At 33.8% G+C, this 19987-nt stretch overlaps 2 protein-coding genes across 2 annotated transcripts; both read left to right on the top strand.

Moving 5' to 3' along the window:
* The first annotated feature begins 764 nt into the window (after positions 1-764).
* Positions 765-19323, top strand: LOC144835503 (uncharacterized). Its single transcript, XM_078690588.1, has 4 exons — positions 765-792; positions 1274-1444; positions 18584-18646; positions 18969-19323. The coding sequence occupies exons 1-4, from the start codon at positions 765-767 to the stop codon at positions 19145-19147; spliced, it is 441 nt and encodes a 146-aa protein (XP_078546714.1). The 3' UTR covers positions 19148-19323.
* Positions 9190-10394, top strand: LOC144853364 (P2X purinoceptor 7-like). Its single transcript, XM_078711119.1, has 4 exons — positions 9190-9476; positions 9787-9847; positions 9958-10121; positions 10223-10394. Exons 1-4 carry the CDS (start codon positions 9238-9240, stop codon positions 10392-10394), a joined length of 636 nt encoding a protein of 211 aa, XP_078567245.1. The 5' UTR covers positions 9190-9237.
* Positions 19324-19987: the final 664 nt, after the last annotated feature.

The raw sequence follows: 19987 nt of genomic DNA, 5'->3' as shown, positions 1-19987 counted from the left end.
CATCAGCTGATCATTAGGGACCCTCAATTTCATTTATATTTTTGGTTTGTAAAAGCAACTCCAATCCTCTATTATTCTTTTATACAAAGTTTTTAAATAACATTTCTACAAATTAATCATTATTACATAATTGGTGGGTTAATTAGCATATATTAAAACCATTAATAATCAAATACAGACAATATAATTAAAATAAAGTGTAAACTTAACAATATATATTTGTTGAACTTACAGTATACAAACCTAAAATGTTGAAGAAAAACTGTGTTTCTTTCATTTGCACTTAATTATGTTGGCATACCAACCATGGAGTAATAAGTCTACTCTATCCAAGCTTAAGCTGTATGCCCAAATATGGTAGTGATATGACCAAACATGGTAGTCATATGACATCATCATATCCATATTATATTATGGACACATCACTTGAAATGTTGTCAATAAAAGCTTCATTCTCTTCCCATTCCTGCTCCCATTTTAAGTGGTTGTATTCTGGTTCTCTTGCTAAAATACGTCTCAAAATTTCCTGGTTTTCTCTTGTTACTCTCAATAATTCTCGTTGTCGTTTTTCTTTGTTTAGACTTTTGTATTCATAGAAAAACACATACACTGCAATTAGCAAACAGTTTTAGCGTTATAGATCGAGACATAAGTGAAATCAAATAAAAAATTAAAGAATTATTCCATAAAATGGAATAATTAAACAAACACATTAATCATTAAACTTAAAATTATCAATTTGAATATTTTACGTGTGCTCACAGATGCAAGGCCTTACAAACCTTGCTACTGGTAAATGTGAAAGAATAAACTGTTACTTGCAACCTAATTGGACTAAATTGCGCACAGGTGTGAACACTAACTTTCTTCTCTCCAACTGGTCCTTGTTCGCCTGTCCACAACGACAGGGGCTGAATGAAACAGAACACCGGGGTAACCCCTACTCTTCCGAAAAATGAACTGGGTTATTTAAAGTATACACTATCACCAGAACAATGCTCGAGGAGTGACTGCAACCTCTGCTGATTGTATAGCTATGGCTTGCGGCGCCCCTCTCATAACCAATTGGTCACTGGACATGTTAAGCAACACTGACCTGATTGCAGCCTTATTTGGCAATGTGTAGATAGTAAGTCACTTGGTCAATTTACGTCAATCTTCTCGTTTATAAACCCTTAGTTTTATTAGGAAATGCTGTATACAGAATGATGATGGTTGAAGTTGATCGTTTTAAATATGTATTGTTTTCTTTCTATTTTTACACATTTTTTAGAAACTACTACAACTCTAAGCACAGACATTACTACTACTGCTGCTGCTGCTCTTACTACTACTGCTACTACTACAGCAACAACAATAACAACTGATATAACAACACCAAGTGTTACTACCGTTACTGAGAGACAAACTACTATTCACACCACAACCCATGCTACTGTTAAAAGTAAGTGTACTTTTTCATTGTATCAAACTTAACCCTTTGAAGACGTGGCCCGTATCCCATACGGGGTAATTTACTGTCCCAGGACGTGAGGCCCGTATATGTACGTTTCATGTAGATGAACATTTTGGAAAAAGTTGTTAGACAACAACTAATGAAGGAATGTAATGACTATCTTGACAATATGCAATTTGCTTACCAGTGCGATCGTGGGGTTGATGATGCCATACTTACCCTCCTACATCTTGTTGGTTCACATTTAGACAAGAAGGGTACATATGCGAGAGGCTTATTCATTGATTATTCATCAGCCTTTAATCTAATGCAACCGCATATCCTATTGGAAAAGCTATCTAAGTGGAACATCAGCCCTTATATTTCGCTACTTTAGGATGTAAAGTAAGGAAAAAAATATGTTGCCATTTTTTTAAAAAGCTTAAGGGTGTCAAATCCAAGATGGCCGCCAATACGTAAAAGATCCAATAAATGTACCATATTGGACAAAGTAACACCCATTATGAATAATATTTTAAGTTCATATGGGTTCTCTGCTATATAAGAATTATTATAAACCTATATTCATTAGTATTCTGACATTTTGAATTTCAAAATGGCCGTTATTTAAAAAAAATTGATTAAATTTCTTATTAAAACATGTGCAAGTTATGACGTTGATTGAAATCACATAACATGATAGGCCTATGACAACAACATTGGTGATTAACACAAAATGTTGACCATCAGGAGGTCTATAGTACTGACAGTACACTTATTCATATTAAAGGTAGCATTAGGCAATTAAGGAGAGGAGACTCATGATTTTGTAAATAAAATAAGAAATACATTTTTATAGTATATTTTTTAACCCATTTGTTATAAATTCTTTCTCTTTTATTGCTACTTTCTTTTCCTAAAATCATCAGTGTTAATTTTAATCTGAAGAGCTGATGCTATTAAATTTTGTTACTTAAAGGTAGCATTTTTTGTATATAGATGATATCGACAGCCTCATAACAAAAGTGTCTAAGTAATAATTTTTTTTTCTGCCTAACTCACTGCTTATATCAATATAATATATTTGTTGTGTTTCTGCCTAAGTCAGCTGTGTGACTTAGGCAATTAAGGAGAGCTGACTTATGATCTGCCTAACTCACTGCTTATATCAATATACTATATTTTTTGTGTTTCTGCCTAAGTCACACAGCTGACTTAGGCAATTAAGGAGAGCTGACTTATTATCTGCCTAACTCACTGCTTATATCATTATACTGCCCTCTGTACATTATCTGAGTGCTTTTATATACATTTGCACATGCTCAGATCGTTTTTTGTGTTTCTGCCTAAGTCAGCTGTGTGACTTAGGCAATTAAGGAGAGGAGACTCATGATTTTTTAAATAAAATAAGAAATACATTTTTATAGTATATTTTTTAACCCATTTGTTACAAATTCTTTCCCTTTTATTTCTACTTTCCTTTTCTAAAATCATCAGTGTTAATTTTAATCTGAAGAGCTGATGCTATTAAATTGTGTTACTTAAAGGTAGCATTTTTTTGTATATAGATGATATCGACAGCCTCATAACAAAAGTGTCTAAGTCATAATTTTTTTTTTCTGCCTAACTCACTGCTTATATCAATATATTATATTTTTTGTATTTCAGCCTAAGTCAGCTGTGTGACTTAGGCAATTAAAGAGATCTGACTTATGATCTGCCTAACTCACTCCTTATATCATTATACTGCCCTCTGTATATTATCTGAGTGCTTTTATATACATTTGCACATGCTCAGATCGTTTTTTGTGTTTCTGCCTAAGTCAGCTGTGTGACTTAGGCAATTAAGGAGAGAAGACTCATGATTTTTTAAATAAAATAAGAAATACATTTTTATAGTATATTTTTTAACCCATTTGTTACAAATTCTTTCCCTTTTATTTCTACTTTCCTTTTCTAAAATCATCAGTGTTAATTTTAATCTGAAGAGCTGATGCTATTAAATTGTGTTACTTAAAGGTAGCATTTTTTTGTATATAGATGATATCGACAGCCTCATAACAAAAGTGTCTAAGTCATAATTTTTTTTTTCTGCCTAACTCACTGCTTATATCAATATACTATATTTGTTGTGTTTCTGCCTAAGTCAGCTGTGTGACTTAGGCAATTAAGGAGAGCTGACTTATGATCTGCCTAACTCACTGCTTATATCAATATACTATATTGTTTGTGTTTCTGCCTAAGTCAGCTGTGTGACTTAGGCAATTAAGGAGAGCTGACTTATGATCTGCCTAACTCACTGCTTATATCATTATACTGCCCTCTGTACATTATCTGAGTGCTTTTATATACATTTGCACATGCTCAGATCGTTTTTAGTGTTTCTGCCTAAGTCAGCTGTGTGACTTAGGCAATTAAAACATCTCATAAACTTCTTCCTGCGAATTGCAGCATTCTTCATTAATCAGGATATCATCTCTCTTTAAATGTTGGCTTTCAAACTCATCAACTAGATTTGCCAGCTCTGATGAAATCATTAATTTGTGTTATTCCAATGATACCACGCTCACTGACCCTGATCAATTGATGTAAATCCAGAAAGTCCCACACATACATGTCCTCTCATAAACTCCAATATCTGTAATTTGTTTCAGTAATCTGTTGAAATTGATACAGCGGCGGAAGTAACCGGTCGTAGTTCAGGTGGTCATGAGCGAAGAAATATTTGATAAAAGCATGTGTACTTTCTATGTGTGCAGATATCGTTTTCTTGTGTCTCGGACATATATAGGGATATAATTTAACCACATCATTTAGATTTCGTCGACTCTCTGTATTCAAGTTAATATCTTTATGATCAGCCTCTTTCAAACAAAATGATACTTCACTTAGAATCTCTTTCTCTGTCTGCATTTGTAGAGAGAAAGCAGAATTAGTGTGCTTCTGTCCTAAAGATATTTGTGTCACTGGTTGTATAGGTAATACAAGTTCAGTTTCAACAAAAGCACTGGCCTCAACACTATTTTCACAATGCTACATGTCCAAAAGCCATATAGTTCACCGGGTCGACATAATAATTGCTTCTTGATGTCATCTCTGTCCACTTCCACTCATCTCGGGCAAGAGTCATCACCAGGCATTCTTGTCTTTCCCTAGTACATGATTTTTTTACCACAACCATGTGCACTCATCAAACCAGTGTATAATGGTGGTCTATCTGTAGAGGGTACTTATCTAATTAAATCGGTTGAGATTGTAGAAGATGAGAAGTGGGAGTTAATGCTGCCTATGAATAATCTTGTGAATGAGCTTTATCTTTATTTCCTTCAAGCTTCTGCCAAAGGTTGACAGGTTGAAAACTTACCAACCATACTGGTGACTATGGTCCTGAAGGTTCAGACATTGAATTACATAGCAATAACGCATTATTTAACATCATATTTATACAGGATTTCACAATAAGGTATACATGCACTTGTTTTATATTGTGGTCCTGTCTTATGTCAAGTTTCAGTTTCATGAAAAGAAATGAGATCTGTAATTTAGAATCTATATATAAATTATGGTTAATTCTGACATAGGCGAGCACAATGGAAAAACTTTGGAACAAATCTCTGCCATGGATACCTACCTGAACTATCTCAGATGTACCGCGAAATGTAAAACAGTTTTCACTATTACGATATTGTTCCATATTTCTATTTTAGGAATATATTATAAAGAGTTTTAAAACAAAATCTCTGATTTCATGGGTAGATTTTCAGCTCAATTTCAATTGTACGCGGTCAAAGTAATTTCCGGGTTCACGATGAGTTCACAGGTTCACCTTGCCAACTACCTGGTTTCAGTTAAGTTGGTCGTTAGTGGCTATAGCCATTTTAGTTTTTTGTTTATTTTCGGATCGGACCGCGCGTGTGAAGGTACAGTAGTTAAAAAATAAAATCCCGATAGCCGAGTTTTATTGAGTAAGCTGGCAGGAATAACTGTAGGCTATCTGTGTCCCATTAGGGCCCATATTGCAAGCCATCTAAAACATCTTCTTTCTTGGGCCGAAACGGACTACACTGTCGCGGAAGTTAGTTTCAAAAGATGTTTAAATTAAATAATGTATTATGATGGTATTTATTTGAATAAACGCCTCCCCAATAAAACATCACTTTGAATAATAATCGCCTACACCCACCTACCCAACTATCTAATAAACGCCCATCCACATTTATACACACAATATTGTATTATATTTATAATAACACAATTATACTATTTGTAATAGAATTCATCACACTGTTAACTACAATTTACCAAGCATTTGTTATTATTTTTTACCACTTTTCATATCTATTAGAGGATTTTATTTTATTATAAATGTTACGATATTATTAAAACTAAAACATCCCTCGAATAAGCATCTCCCTCAAATGAACTCTGCCTCCCCACCTCCGCCCTATAAGGGCCCTACCAAACAATAAACACTATACTTTAAAATGTTATTAATCATCTAAGACACTGTGAAACAGAGTAGGTTTAGTTTTTCGAATGTCAAGCATTTTCAATAATGGTAACCGACAGAAAATGTACAAGGAGAACGTCCTTCTAAAACCTTTTTACCCGAGTCATTATCATTCCAAGAACCATCGTTTACACTTCCTAGAGGGGAGCGATCGAAGCGAGCTCACCCTCTAGTTAGACGTAATTGTTGTTGAATATCTGATATAAATTGGTAAGTTGTTCCATACTTTTGCAACTCCAACTTTGAACGATTAGTTAATTTAAGAATCATAGAGGGGTATTATATATCTGTTATATAGAAAACTTTAGACAGCCTTATATTTAGATAATCCTGTAAAAAGTGACAATTTTAGAACATTGTGTACAAACAACAATTTATGCACACATATTTAAAAAAAATTATTTAAAGAATTTAATTTTTAGTGGCGGCCATTTTGAAATCCAAGATGGCCGACAGATTATCGCTTTACATAGTTAAGATTGTATAATGGGTACAGTAATACCATCAAAACGGACTTGTTCCACATTCATAATTTGTATTATTGGTGATATTCTTATTTTTAAATAGGGTTATTTGAATGTTGGCGGCCATCTTGAATTTGGTCCTTTAAATGTCTTTTGAAAAAATGGCAACATAATTTTTATTCCTTATATTATCAAGATATGAAATAAAGTCAAAGTTTGCTTTTAACAAAAATATACACGACATTCATATAAACGACATACCAGCCTACACTATAATGTGTATAATAATGAATTTGATAGGCTAACTACTTGTGCGATGAAAATTACTTGAAGATAAATGCTAAAAAGACTAAAGAAATAGTGTGGGATTTCAGGAAAAAACAAAATGATAAGGGATGCTTAAAACTTGACGGGAACGTTATTGAACGTGTCCATGAATATAAATATCTTAGCACGTTCATAGATGATAAATTAAAATTTGATAAGAATACTGATGAGATTGTTTAAAAAGGGAATCAAAGGCTGTACTGGTTAAGAAAACTTAATACTTTTGAAGTTAGTAATGTCACACTTGTTGTTTTATGAATCGGTCATCCAATCTATTTTAGTTGTAACATGTATAGCATGGTTTGCGAATCTAACAGAGAAGAATAAGACTAGACTAAGGAGAGTGTGCAAAACAGCTTCTAGAATAATTGGTTCAATTGTTAAAGATGTTGATGGTGTTTATGAAAAACAAACGTTGAGCAAAGTCACAAAAATTATGGGAAACAATTCTCACTCATTACACAATGAATTTATTGTAAATAGATCAGGGAGAGTTAGACCACGATCAAATAATTCACGTTTTAGACTATCTTTTGTTCCAAATGCTATTCATATTTTTAATTCACGTTTTAAGAGAAGTTTGTAATACCGATTCACTATTCATTCCTGTGCAGTATTTTATAAATATTTTTGTGTAAATTGTTTTATAAGTATTTTAAATGTTATATATGGTCTTTTTATATTTATATTCTTGCCAAGGAAAACACTTTTCATAATGTAATTTTATTTATTTTATGACGAATACAATTTTATCTATCTATCTATCTATCTATCTATCTATCTATGTAAGTTTGATGGATATCTGTGGATATTTCCAGCTTTTTATATTATTTTTCTGGACTATACCTAGGCCTAGGCTAGGCATAGCCTTTGTGGCAACGGTGTCGATCCATGATATACACCAGGGAATAGAAGCCTCATACCCATACTTCTCATTGCCCCCCTCTGGGCCTAGCCAGTTGACGTGCATGAATACTACGATGGATGTAGGATGTAGTTATTGTTACAAATATATTGAGAACACCCCGCTTATTTTATGTTCCATTTGTCTCAATGAATATCATCAGCGTTGCCAGGGAGTGACAGATATTGACCTTAATAATATTATTTCATCAAGAAAAGAATGGATTTGTCTGAAATGTGTCCTTCCACATAATGCTTCGTTTTTTGATGGATCAGCTGGTTCTTGCAGCAGTGAGTCTTCTAACAGTGTGGTTCTTCCTAGTACACATCAACTTACTGGACTGCTGTATAACGCCAGAAGTGTCTGCAATAAATTAACAGAGTTGCAGCTTGTTGTGGATACAGAAAAACCTCACATCCTTGCGATTACAGAAACATGGCTTGGCAATGAAATCAATGATGCAGAAATAATAGAGAGTGGTTACCAGATATTCAGGAACGATCGAAATAGGCATGGTGGTGGAGTGATGCTGGTCATCAGTGATGCGTGTAAACCAACAACAACTGCGTTTATTCACAACAACCTGGAAATTGTATGGCCTGAGATTACATGTAAGCTTGGTAAGATCTTGATCGGATGCTTCTATCGCCCACCCAATGCACCCATGCTGTACACACAAAACTTTTTAAATGCCATGGAAGAAGTACTAGATAATAGTCATCACTACAAAGCCATCATTCTTTTAGGGGATTTTAATATTCGTCACCAAAGACAATATCTTGTAAATAACTTTGAACATCTTATTTTTGACTCCATGGACTCGCTTGATTTTGTACAAATGGTTAATTTTCATACAAGAATAGCTAACAATACTGTTGAAGGCAACACCTTGGACTTAATTTTTAGCAATAGGCCTGAGTTGTTCAATATTGAACAAACTGAAGGTCTGGGTAAAAGTGATCATGTGAGTGTGAAATTTAATATGAATGTAAAGTTAATTGGTTTTCGAAAACTACCAAATAGATCAAAATTTCTGTACTCAAAACTTAAAGATGATATGAAACGATTCCAAAAAATTTGATTTTATGTTTTCAACACGTAGTATATACTGTTACATACAGCTGACTGTTAGAGTACATTTCAGAGATGACGATGACGCATAGAAAACAGCCCTAGGAAATAAAAAAAAATCCGCCTGTGACGTCACAAGCGGAAACTTTTGTACAGGAGGAGATAGGAATTTTTGGGTTAATCGTCCACTACGCCAAAACTATTTCGATATTAACTTATCCGCTTCACAGTTTCACTCTTAAATGATTAATACATCGTAAATCGTTGAAATTATGGAATATTTCCTTCAATTTTTTTTAGAAATTGATTTTTAATTTCGTTTTTCACGCTCATTTTCTCCGAAATATTCAGTCAAAACCCTACACAAGCTAGGTACACGAACCGATAATACGCATGCGTCAGATACACTTTCTCGACTCGTTTTCGTTGTTGTGTATGGACGCCATTTAATTGTTCGATCGCTAGATAGCTTCAACACATTACGCTTTATTTCTACTATACGATCTAATATTTACAATAATTTTAAATGGATAACGATATGTCGTCCTTATCGTCCTCGGCATCATCCGAAGATGAGCATGATATTGTTGCAGTGAATTGGAGAGGAGTGTTTGAAAACGATCCAAGGGTGCCCGCTGGTGGAGCGGAGGGAGAAGTGGGCCTACTCGGCGGCGATGCTGCAGACCACCGAGATCGGGCTAGAGCACATGGATTCGCAGCGATGGGCCTACCACAAAATCTTCATTTGAGACAAGGACGAGATTGGTAGGTATATTTATTTGAAAGGAGGGAGTAAAGTGGTAGTCTAGGTTTGTGGATGAAGTACTGTATAATTAATAAGGCCTAAAACTATAGTATATATATACTACTAGGGCTAGGCCTAGTAGAAGTAGGCCTAGCCTAGTATTAGGACTAGGCCTAGCTAGTATAGTAATATATAAATGCTTTATGTTAGGGCTAGTAAGTAGTAGTAGGCGTACTAGCCGAACTAGGCCTAGACCTTTATTTTATATTTTAAAAAGTGAGACATGCTAACAACATAATCATATTCATATCCCTTCTTTTTCTACTACAGGTGTGGGTGTGGAAACTGTGTTGTAGAGGAGATGTGGGAAAATAGATATTGTTGTCAAGAAGTAAGCAGTGTTGAATTATTACTAAAATAAAATTGCTCCATATTAACACTGTCATAATCATAATAGTAAATTCCATTAGTGAAAATATCACCTTTTTTTTAAATAAACAGGTAGAGAAAATAATGGATAAAAATAAGGAAAATGAACATAATGGATGTATCACCACCCATCCCTGGTTCCAAGCTGCCATTCTTAATCCGGCAACCCTCCAAATTGCATATTGGCAGTATGCGTCTCAATATGATGAACTCATTGTGGAAGGAAGAAAAGAAAGGTAAACACATTGTTTTTGCAGTATAGTAATTTGTAACTGATTTGCCTTTATTTTTATTTAAAAAATCAGTTATTATTTATTAGTTATTTTTGTTTGCACAGGAAATACAGGTATACAGCGTATCGACAGTTTGTGCGTTGGTGTTGGAGGTATCTTGGGAGAGACAGGCGTGTCCCAATTACATCCTGTGTAATAAATAAAATCAGAGAAGCTTTTCCTGACCCTGAACAAAATTATACAGGATTTAAATATCCTCAATTGGATGAAGACTAGTTTATTTTATGAATTAACACTCCATATAAATACAAATCTATGTACAGTAGTTCCTGCCGTATAAAAATAAATGTACAGTAGTTACCTTATGAATAAATACCTGTTTTTTTTTTGTAAACAAGAGAAGCATGCATGTCAAAATACAATGAACTAAAACAAAGGAGATAAAAAATCAGTGATCAAGGTAGTAATAAAACTATTCTAAATTTATGACAAGTTCTGTGAAGCAGTGTAAATTTAATTCTTAAATCTAGAGATTAACTTTGCAACAAAGTCTGTCTTGTCTGGTTTTGGCAGTTTTTCTGTAATTGTACCAGGATCACACATCATTTCTGCCGTGTAATATGATCCTTTTGTATTTGTTTTGGCCATATACATCGCCATCTCAATGGTGTTGATGGCATAAACTGCAAAGACAAAAATATTACTGTTCAATGTAATAGGATATTTAACTATTTTATAAATTAGTTCCACATTTTGCTTACAAACACTTTCAATTATGGCATAACTTGGTAACAATTAATAGTAACTGGTCCTTACCAAATGTGGGATCAACAAGATGTTTTTTGGCCATCCAGTCCTTTTTTGCCCGTGAATACCACAAAGAGTGTTCAGTGTCCCCTTTTCTGTTGACCCTTTGCGGCCTGCCAACATTCTCATTGCAATGCAAGGCTGCAAGGTATGTTCTAAAGTAAATGCACAATATAGAATTACAACACATTACAATGATTGTTAAAGGCTCCAGGCTTAATTAGTGTAAATCATAGATTATAAAGACCTTACTTAATTGTTCTCTATCATTAAATTATACAATATGCTATCAAATTATACCTTGCAAGCATGCCCTTAAACCTGAAATGGTGCATTTTTGGCGCAAAATGATTAATGATTTGATGAAATGATTCATTTGAATACGTCTGGATAGTCGGTGACAACTGCTTTATAGATCTCAACAAATAAGGTGAATTCAGGATGTTCGAAACTACTTCTTCCGCTTTTGAATCTGGAAACAAAAAATAATGATTTTAGCAAAATAAAAAAAACCTGTCAAGATTCTTCACCAAAATCAATACTACAACTTACTTGGCTGAATGTAGTCTCGAGGTTCCAGCTCTCCATGAAGGCATTTGGGATATAGTGTGGTTTCATGATTATGAATACCCCGTATGTGATTATATATGCTTTGGAATTTTTGCTTCCTCAGTTCACCATCGGCCTCCAAGTCCTCCGTTTCTTGTGTGGTATTTCCGATCCAATATACCATCCTGATAATGGATGGTATCCATTTGCCAATTTTGTCGCATTCTTTGTTGTTGCTGGCTTTTATGCATTTTTTCTTTATTCCTGAATATATATAAAAAATAAACAAAATTACAGTAAGACGAAAAAATTTGTACCTTTTTACATCATTTGACATACTTTGAGTAAAATAAATATTAAGACATATTACTTACCCTTGGCAATGTGCCATGCATCAAAGTAATGAATGATGGTTGTGGATTTTAAAAATGCTGCAATACTACTATGGCGATCCGAGACAAGACGCTTGATTGTAACACCATAGCCTTGCAGAACAGACAGCGTTCGTTTCAGCCCTTCTAACTCCATAGCTGGTGAATTGGGGCATTCGTCTTTCTATAATAATAATAATAATAATAATAATAGTTTTTGGTGTACTGTATTAGTAAAATTTGTATATAAATGACTTTAAAATTTGTAAGTAATTGCTAAAAAATTTATGGGTAAGAATTTTGAAGAACAAAAGATAAAGATAAGGGTTAATAAAATGTTGCGATATATTGGTGCTATAAATAAACAACAAATGAAAAAAAAATACCTGCACAACTTCTACGTGAATAACTTTCTGAGTGTCTGTATCAATAGTTGTGTAGGTACCGAACTTGGCTGTGAAACCGGGGCTGTCACAACGCATATCGCAAGATACATTCATTTCACTTTTAAAGTGTTTCTCTCTTTGAGCCGCAAATATACATGAAGTGGCTGGCAGCAAATACCTAAATAATATATTGAAGATAATATTCAGTTAACTATGTCACATATTTGAAAAAGAAGAAAAACAAGCATACTTTTTCAATACACCACTACTCAGTAATATTTTTGTACAGTAAAATACTTTGTTTGAAGATTAAAATTCAGATAGCAACATATAATTTGTAAACATCAATAGGCACCCATTTATTTCCAAAATTAGTTTGCTACAAAGACATTATTGAAATGTTGAACTTACCATTTTTGATGATAAAAAAACGTCCGATCACTAAAAACAGCGATGTTAATAAATCGGAGTGCCCTCAAAAATTTGGTAATACAACATCCTACAATTTTAAATAAAAGAATTCTTTGTCAATACGATTGAAGTAAGTTTTGATTATAAAAAATTATTTTATAACCATAAAAAATGTTCAATTATCAAAATAGATTGAATTATAAAAAAATATTTTTGAAAGTCTTACCCGATACCAAGATTGCAGCGGACAACAAAATGTTGAATAGGAACATATTTGCACTTTTTGGTTGGTTTGACCATTCAAAAACATGTCTACATGCTCTATTTGTGCAAGTAGCCATCACCTCCACTGCCGTTCCACATTCTCTTATAATTTTTTTTTCGGCTTGACTTCCACATTCACGACATCTGTCGAACAATGACAGAAGCTCATCCTGCCCTACAATATATTTCCTCTGTCCACGGACAGTCTCTCCAGATTCTATGTTATCAGTGCTACAAAAAAGAAATGTTTGTTTAATAATATAAATGTACAGTATATATTTATTTATATCCAAAAAGCTACCACTATAAAAGATCAAGAAGTTTGCTTAACTCACAGTGATTCTTCATCAGATGATCCTTCATGAGGGATGTAATTTGGATCCGCATCATCATGGTCACTGTCACTGTCAGCTTCTTTGTATAAATGTATGCCACGTTTATCTCCGTCTTCATTACTACTGCTTCCCCCAGTTTCTTCGGAACTTGAGTAAACTGAATAAATTATATAAGTTATATAATGATAAATTTATATTTATTTTGTGTGTTACCGCTGCGTTGGTCCTGTTTTTGGTACCATGAAATATGAAAAAGATAATAATAAAAAAAAAAAAAGGGTAATGGTGGGGTTTATGTTCCCTAATAAACTTGCTCAAGTACATGCTCTAAAAAAACAAATTATTTGATAAAACTATAAGTAAATGGTATGGTGTTTGTACTGTGTATAATTGTTATGATGTAATCATCATGCAAAATAGTTTGCAATAGAAATATGGAAATGATAAACGTCTACTGAACTGCATGCATTTCATGAAAAAAAAGATGGAAATTAACAGTGAAATCAATAAAATTGAACTACGCATACATGCAAAACAGATCAGAACATGGCTTCAAAAATAATAATTAACTCCACAAAAACATGCATGAACAAGAACTGATCATTTTAAAATGACTTAATATTTCTGTATTATTACATAACCAACAAAACAATGACTTTGTTTATTTGTCTAAATACATCTAAATACTATACCTGCTGACTGTGGACACTGTCCTTGGGCCTGGATTAAAAGTACAACATATCTAGTGACCAGATTATTTTTACTCACCAACATCTGAATTTAATTACTTTATAAACAAAGTAGAGAACTAATGATTTCAATTAATGGCTTTAACACACAGAGATTAAAAGATTAACAGGTAAACTATTTAAAATATTTCATCATCCATATAATTAATAATAAAGGGTAGACTACACCAATTTTGACTGAGGCATTCAATGCTTTATCACATTTTAAAATTGGGACTGGTCCAACTTTTTATACAGGTATAATAAAAAAAAATACATACCGATGATGTACCAGGCAATTCTTCTTCAATCAGAATCTGAAATATAAAATGAAAAGTAAGAATACATAGGTTGGAAACTTTCCATTCTAAGCTCCTTGATGATAACAAAACAGAACTACACCGTATCCAGGTCTAGACTAGGCCAAGCTTCCATGGAGGTACCTCCACGGCTTACCTGGGTATTCTTAGCAATAACAATTATTAAAATTATCAACTGGTGTGAATTAAAAAAATTGTCATACAATTTTATAAAATAAACTTTTAAATGTTTTTGTTAAAACTAACATACTAAGCCTAGGGGAACATTCCTTGATGATGAGTAATTGATTAGGATGTGGGTTATAGGATAGTGAACAAAGAGTACTTGGAGATAGGAAGAAACCACTAGGAATGTTAATAGATGGAGTAGGGAGAAATAGTGATAAAGGGTTGTTGACCTGCTGGTCAGAGTGTTACACCAGGACAACTCCCTGGTTACACTAGGCCTAATAAGGCCTATGACATAGATAGGCTATGTATAATGGTTCACCAACTAGGACCTATATTATATAGTATATATTTACCTAGCCTAGATAGCAGGGCCTCTGGGTCCACAGATTTAAAAGGAAATATTTTAATTTAAATATTTTATTATTATTTTCATAAACTAAATCGAACGATTATTAATATAGTATAATCAGGCTAGGCCTAGATTTGAACGACAACGTACGTAGGGGATTTTAATTTATAAAAATATTACTTACCCTTTCAACCTCGCGTCTTCGACACGCCGCAGTCCGAGGCCGCACTTTCCGTTTTTTGGGTTGGGGTGGTAGGCCTTCTTCCTCACTTACCGGAGCTTTTATGGTGGGGTAAGCATCCGTTTTTAGTCTCGGCTTTACCACCACCCCCGTCTTCTGCATTTCAGAAATATGGAAAAAATTGTCGATGTCCGCGTTTAAAAAATGGGCGCTACATATTCTGTTAGTCCGCTTCCACACATACCCCTTTCTCGTTAACTTCACAAATTCAGTCCATTTATTAAACGTTTCACTGCGTTTCAACTTGTCGGGAAATAAAAAAAATGAAACATTTGGGTGTGTTGATCCAGTCCGGTTACATCCACCGATACAGCAAGCACTCGGCATCTTGCGAAAATAATGATGGTGAGTTTGTCCATGGAACTGTAATATACAGCGATAACGGTCATATTTCCCAACGCGGCTCTCCGACTGTATAAGAAGTTCCATGGTTTGTCGCACATGTTGTTTTCGTCGTCATGCATGAAACGTCAAGCTCGCTGTGTCTGTCAAAGTGCATGAAATCAACCAATCACGATTCGCCTGGGTTGAAAAAGAGTAACCAATCACCTAACAACGGCTGCCGTGGCTACTACCGCGGGTATTTCAAATCAGCTGAGCGATCGGACGTACGTGTGTTTAGAGCGATCGTGAAAACCAATATGGCGTGCGAGTTGGTCGGCCATTTTCCGGAAATTTTTCTTTAAAACTTAATTTGTTTATTTCTCGAGTTTTATGAGGTATTTAAAGCTAATTTCTGGTGTGTTAGTTATTTACATTAGACAGATTCATACACACTAATTTATTTAAATTTTCAAAATCGTTTCATATCATCTTTAACCCTAACCTATTACACGAAGAATTAGAATCTGCAGATTGGAATTCGTGTCTAGTTGTAAATGATGTTGATACATCCTGGATAAATTTTAGGGATATGCTTTTGAAAGTGTTTAATAAGATCGTACCTAAAGGCAAAGGTAGTGTTAAAAAAAGACCTCCGTGGATATCCCAAGAGGTTGTCAGGTTAAGTCGAAAAAAGAAAAGAGCCTATAAAAAGGCTAAAGCAAAACCAGAAAATGTTAATCTATGGGACAGGTATAAGGTAATTAGAAATAATGTAAAATATATGTGTAAAAAGAGTTACTATGAATATGTAAAACAATTAGCAACAAACTCAAAAGACCAAAAACCTTTTTGGGCGTTCGTTAATGCTAAACGACATAAATGCTTTCCAACAAGTTTTAAGTTTGATAACATCACAACAGATGATCCTAGGTTAATTGCTAATAAATTTAATACATTTTTTCATAGTAACTTTTCTAAACCTGTACCCAATGATAACCAGATGATAGCTTCACTGGTTGATCCTCCTCTTTCTGATCTGCTGATTAATGAAGCAGATGTTAAAAGTCTGATTACTTCTTTAGATGGGAATAAATCCCCAGGGCCTGACGGTATCTCCCCTAAAATGCTTAAACTGTCATCTTACACAATCATTGGTGTTTTGACTGAGATATTTAATATTTCAATTAAAACCGGTAAAGTCCCAGCTGACTGCAAAGTAGCCCATGTAGTACCTATACATAAATCAGGCCCTAGTGACAATGTTGTAAACTATCGCCCCATCTCCCTGACGTCAGTGGTTGGGAAAATGCTTGAGCGCTTTATTGGAAAGCACATGGTTTCTCATGCTGATAAACTTGGCCTTTTGCCTTCCACACAACATGGTTTTTGTAACAAAAGATCGTGTGTAACACAGCTTGCCACAATTTACCACCAATGGGCTAAATTTTTGGATGTAAACAAACCACCAAGAGTTGATGCTGTGTTTTTAGATTGGTCAAAGGCTTTTGACAAGGTTTGTCATTCAGTTCTCATTAATAAGCTACAAAAATATGGCTTTGCCGGTAAGCTCATGAGCTGGTTGCAATCTTTTCTGATTAACCGTAGCCAAGCAGTGTTATTCAAAGGTTCACTTTCAGATTGGAAAGATGTATTATCGGGGGTACCCCAAGGTTCCGTGTTGGGACCTATTCTTTTTAATTTGTATACATGTGAGCTCCCATCAGTAGTAATTCAAATATTGCATTATATGCAGATGATACTGTCTTGTTCAGAGTAATAAATAATCAAGATGATTGTTTGAAGCTTCAAGACGATCTAACTGCCATAGCCCTATGGGGCACTGATAATTATATGTCTCTAAATAACAGTAAATGTAAGGTTATGTCGATCTCTAGATCGAAAGTAAAACAGTATTTTCATTATAGAATTGATAATAAAATACTAGAAAGTGTAACAGAATACAAGTATCTTGGTGTTACCTTGTCTTCAGATTTGAAGTGGAATAAACACATCTCTCTGACTACTGGTAAATGCAATAAACTTGTTGGATTTATTAAGAGGTGTGTTAGAACCAATGATCAGACCGTTTTCCCTAAATTATTTAAGTCTATCATTAGGCCTGTATTTGAATACGCTTCACCTGTCTGGTTTCCATTTCTGCAAAGCACCATCAATCAGATTGAATCTGTTCAGAGACGCTTTACACGATCATGCTTCCCACGTTTTTTTCACATGGATTATGACATGCGGCCGTCATACGAACAAAGGTTACGGACTCTAAAATTACCCACGATTTATAATAGACTTAAATTCATCCGTGTTAAATTTGTTGTGAAGTGCCTCTGTACAGATTTCCTAATTGATGGTGTTTTGCTACCTAAACCTGTTGAACGTAGAAGTGAGAAACTTGTTTTTAGACATGAGAAGTCTCGTACAAATGCTTTTTTAAATTCTGTTTTTATTTCATTTCCACGGATGTGGGATGAGATTCCGGTATTTATCACAGACATGTTTATTTATAATGATTGCAATTTTTATTCTGTTTTATATAAATTCTATGTTACCGGATTGTTAAATGTTTAACCTTGTTTCTGTTATTTTGCCACTAGCACTATCAGGAGAGTCTTCTATAGCGATATTTTTTGCTTTTTGACAATCCGCCAGGATAGTTTCTGCGTTTTTCTATGCTTGTTTTTGTTAATGTAATTTATGCTTTTTGTATTATTGTTATTATTTATCTGGATAATAGGCCTAAATGAATATGAATATGAATAAATATGTACGGGTTGACATTTTGGTCACTGAATTGCATTTTTTTAGCATTTGACCTTTGACCTAGGTCAACAAAAACAAATGCTATTTTTCAAAAGGCTAAAAAATTTCACATAATAAAACAAACAATTGCAGAAAGTTACAGTAATAAAAATATATTTTGTATTTTTCCTAAACCTATTAAAATACCTCATTTAGCCTCAGTCTAAGTTCTTAGTTTCGAATTGTACTACAATTCAGCGTTTTATGCTGCGATGTATTTTTTTATATGATTGGATAAAGATATCGAATAAATCTATATTCCTATTAAATAAACAAACGGTATGTAGTTCAACCGACTGAAATAACATTTTAAAACAACTGATAGTATATTTTAAATAAAATTGGTTTTATTTCGTTAAAATGCCAAACTCAACATCCACCTCTTCTGTTAGCAGGAATTGTTACTACTGAAAAGGTCACTACCATGCAACCTGCCACGACTGAGGATCCCGTTGGAGGTAAAGTTATTAATTATTTGTAAAAAACTTGCTAATATCTATGTTTTAATTAGAAAAGAACAGTGATTAAGTAGACGTACCTGTCAAGTTTCGATTGTGTCAACCGCCTCCTTTTAGGTTGAAGCCTGGAATAACCTTAACAAGAATAAAAATAATACACGTACTTTTGTATATGTTACTTTGGATTGCTTTTCTGATAGTACAGCCTTAGGTTTATACATTCTTACTTGTTTTAAATGTTAAACAAGCTGAATAAACCTTTATTTCGTTACATTGCCGTGTGTGGGTGTATATGAAACGGATAATCTTCCTTATTTTTTAGATCTTATTTGGAGTAGCAATTTCATCCTACTGACGGTTACCACTTCGATTGCGGTTAGCACCCTTCTAATTGGCTGTATTTGTATCGCACAAAGTATGATTAAAATGCCTAGAACATTTCGTCGAGTTTTGCCTGCACCAGAAATTGAGGCACCAAAGAAATGTGAAACCACAATGTGAAAGAGTGATGCGTCAGACACAGGGACTATGGGTTGTGAAATAATAATTTATTGATTGGTTGGTTATTTGGCATGGCTAAATAAAGAATGACAAATAATAATAATATCGTAAAGATGTGAACAAACAATTATAAATTACCACGGCGCCTGTGACACGGTTACAACTGTTTTCGAAAGAGAACAAATAATGACCATATTTTAATTACCGTACTGAGGGCGTTATAAGCATTGAATTGTTTCCGTTTGATTGTTTTGTATATTGTTTGTTTTGTAATTTTAATGTATTTCTTAATTCCTGGAGGCTTTTTGAAATTGAATAAATTAATTGAATATATTTAAATATTGAAACTAAATAAAAAGGTAAAAGTAACGTGCACTGTTACTATGTAGACGATACAACGATAACAGCGTGACTCAAACATGTGTTTTATAATAATGTATTTTGGAAATACGCGATTTTAACGTTTTTAATATTCACAGGCTAGGCTAGGTGGTATGGCAAAACTGAAGCAATGTTTTTTTTTTCAAACCAAATTCGACAATAAGCAATGTACGAGGCCGATTCACATGCAAATTATTTAAAACAATTGTTAAGTAAATGTATAATAATATTGAATATAATTGTTATTATCATTAGCTAGTTACAAATTAAACAAATACTTTTTGTTGTAAATGCATAATAGAGAGAAAGGCGAACTCTACGATTTCAATGAGTTTAGAATTTTAATGAGAATTGAACACCGAGGGCACTAATTTTCCTATAGTTTTACACAGAGGTAAATTATGTTTTTGTTGTAAAACTAATAATTTCTGACGTATTTAAAACACAAAATGTTATATT

Source organism: Antedon bifida, chromosome 1 (assembly GCF_963402885.1).
Source record: "Antedon bifida chromosome 1, ecAntBifi1.1, whole genome shotgun sequence".
In the NCBI taxonomy this organism is placed as follows: domain Eukaryota; kingdom Metazoa; phylum Echinodermata; class Crinoidea; order Comatulida; family Antedonidae; genus Antedon; species Antedon bifida.
This window is presented reverse-complemented; position numbering and strand designations above follow the sequence as displayed.

What these genes read in the sequence shown, in the direction of transcription:
- LOC144835503 (XM_078690588.1), top strand. Translation starts at nt 765, where the DNA reads ATGCAAGGCCTTACAAACCTTGCTACTG. An exon ending in CCTTACAAACCTTGCTACTG is followed by an intron (nt 793 to 1,273) that starts GTAAATGTGAAA and finishes CACATTTTTTAG; the next exon opens with AAACTACTACAACTCTAAGC. An exon ending in AACCCATGCTACTGTTAAAA is followed by an intron (nt 1,445 to 18,583) that starts GTAAGTGTACTT and finishes TTCTGTTAGCAG; the next exon opens with GAATTGTTACTACTGAAAAG.
- LOC144853364 (XM_078711119.1), top strand. Translation starts at nt 9,238, where the DNA reads ATGGATAACGATATGTCGTCCTTATCGTCCTCGGCATCATCCGAAGAT. An exon ending in TTGAGACAAGGACGAGATTG is followed by an intron (nt 9,477 to 9,786) that starts GTAGGTATATTT and finishes TTTCTACTACAG; the next exon opens with GTGTGGGTGTGGAAACTGTG. An exon ending in ATAGATATTGTTGTCAAGAA is followed by an intron (nt 9,848 to 9,957) that starts GTAAGCAGTGTT and finishes TTAAATAAACAG; the next exon opens with GTAGAGAAAATAATGGATAA.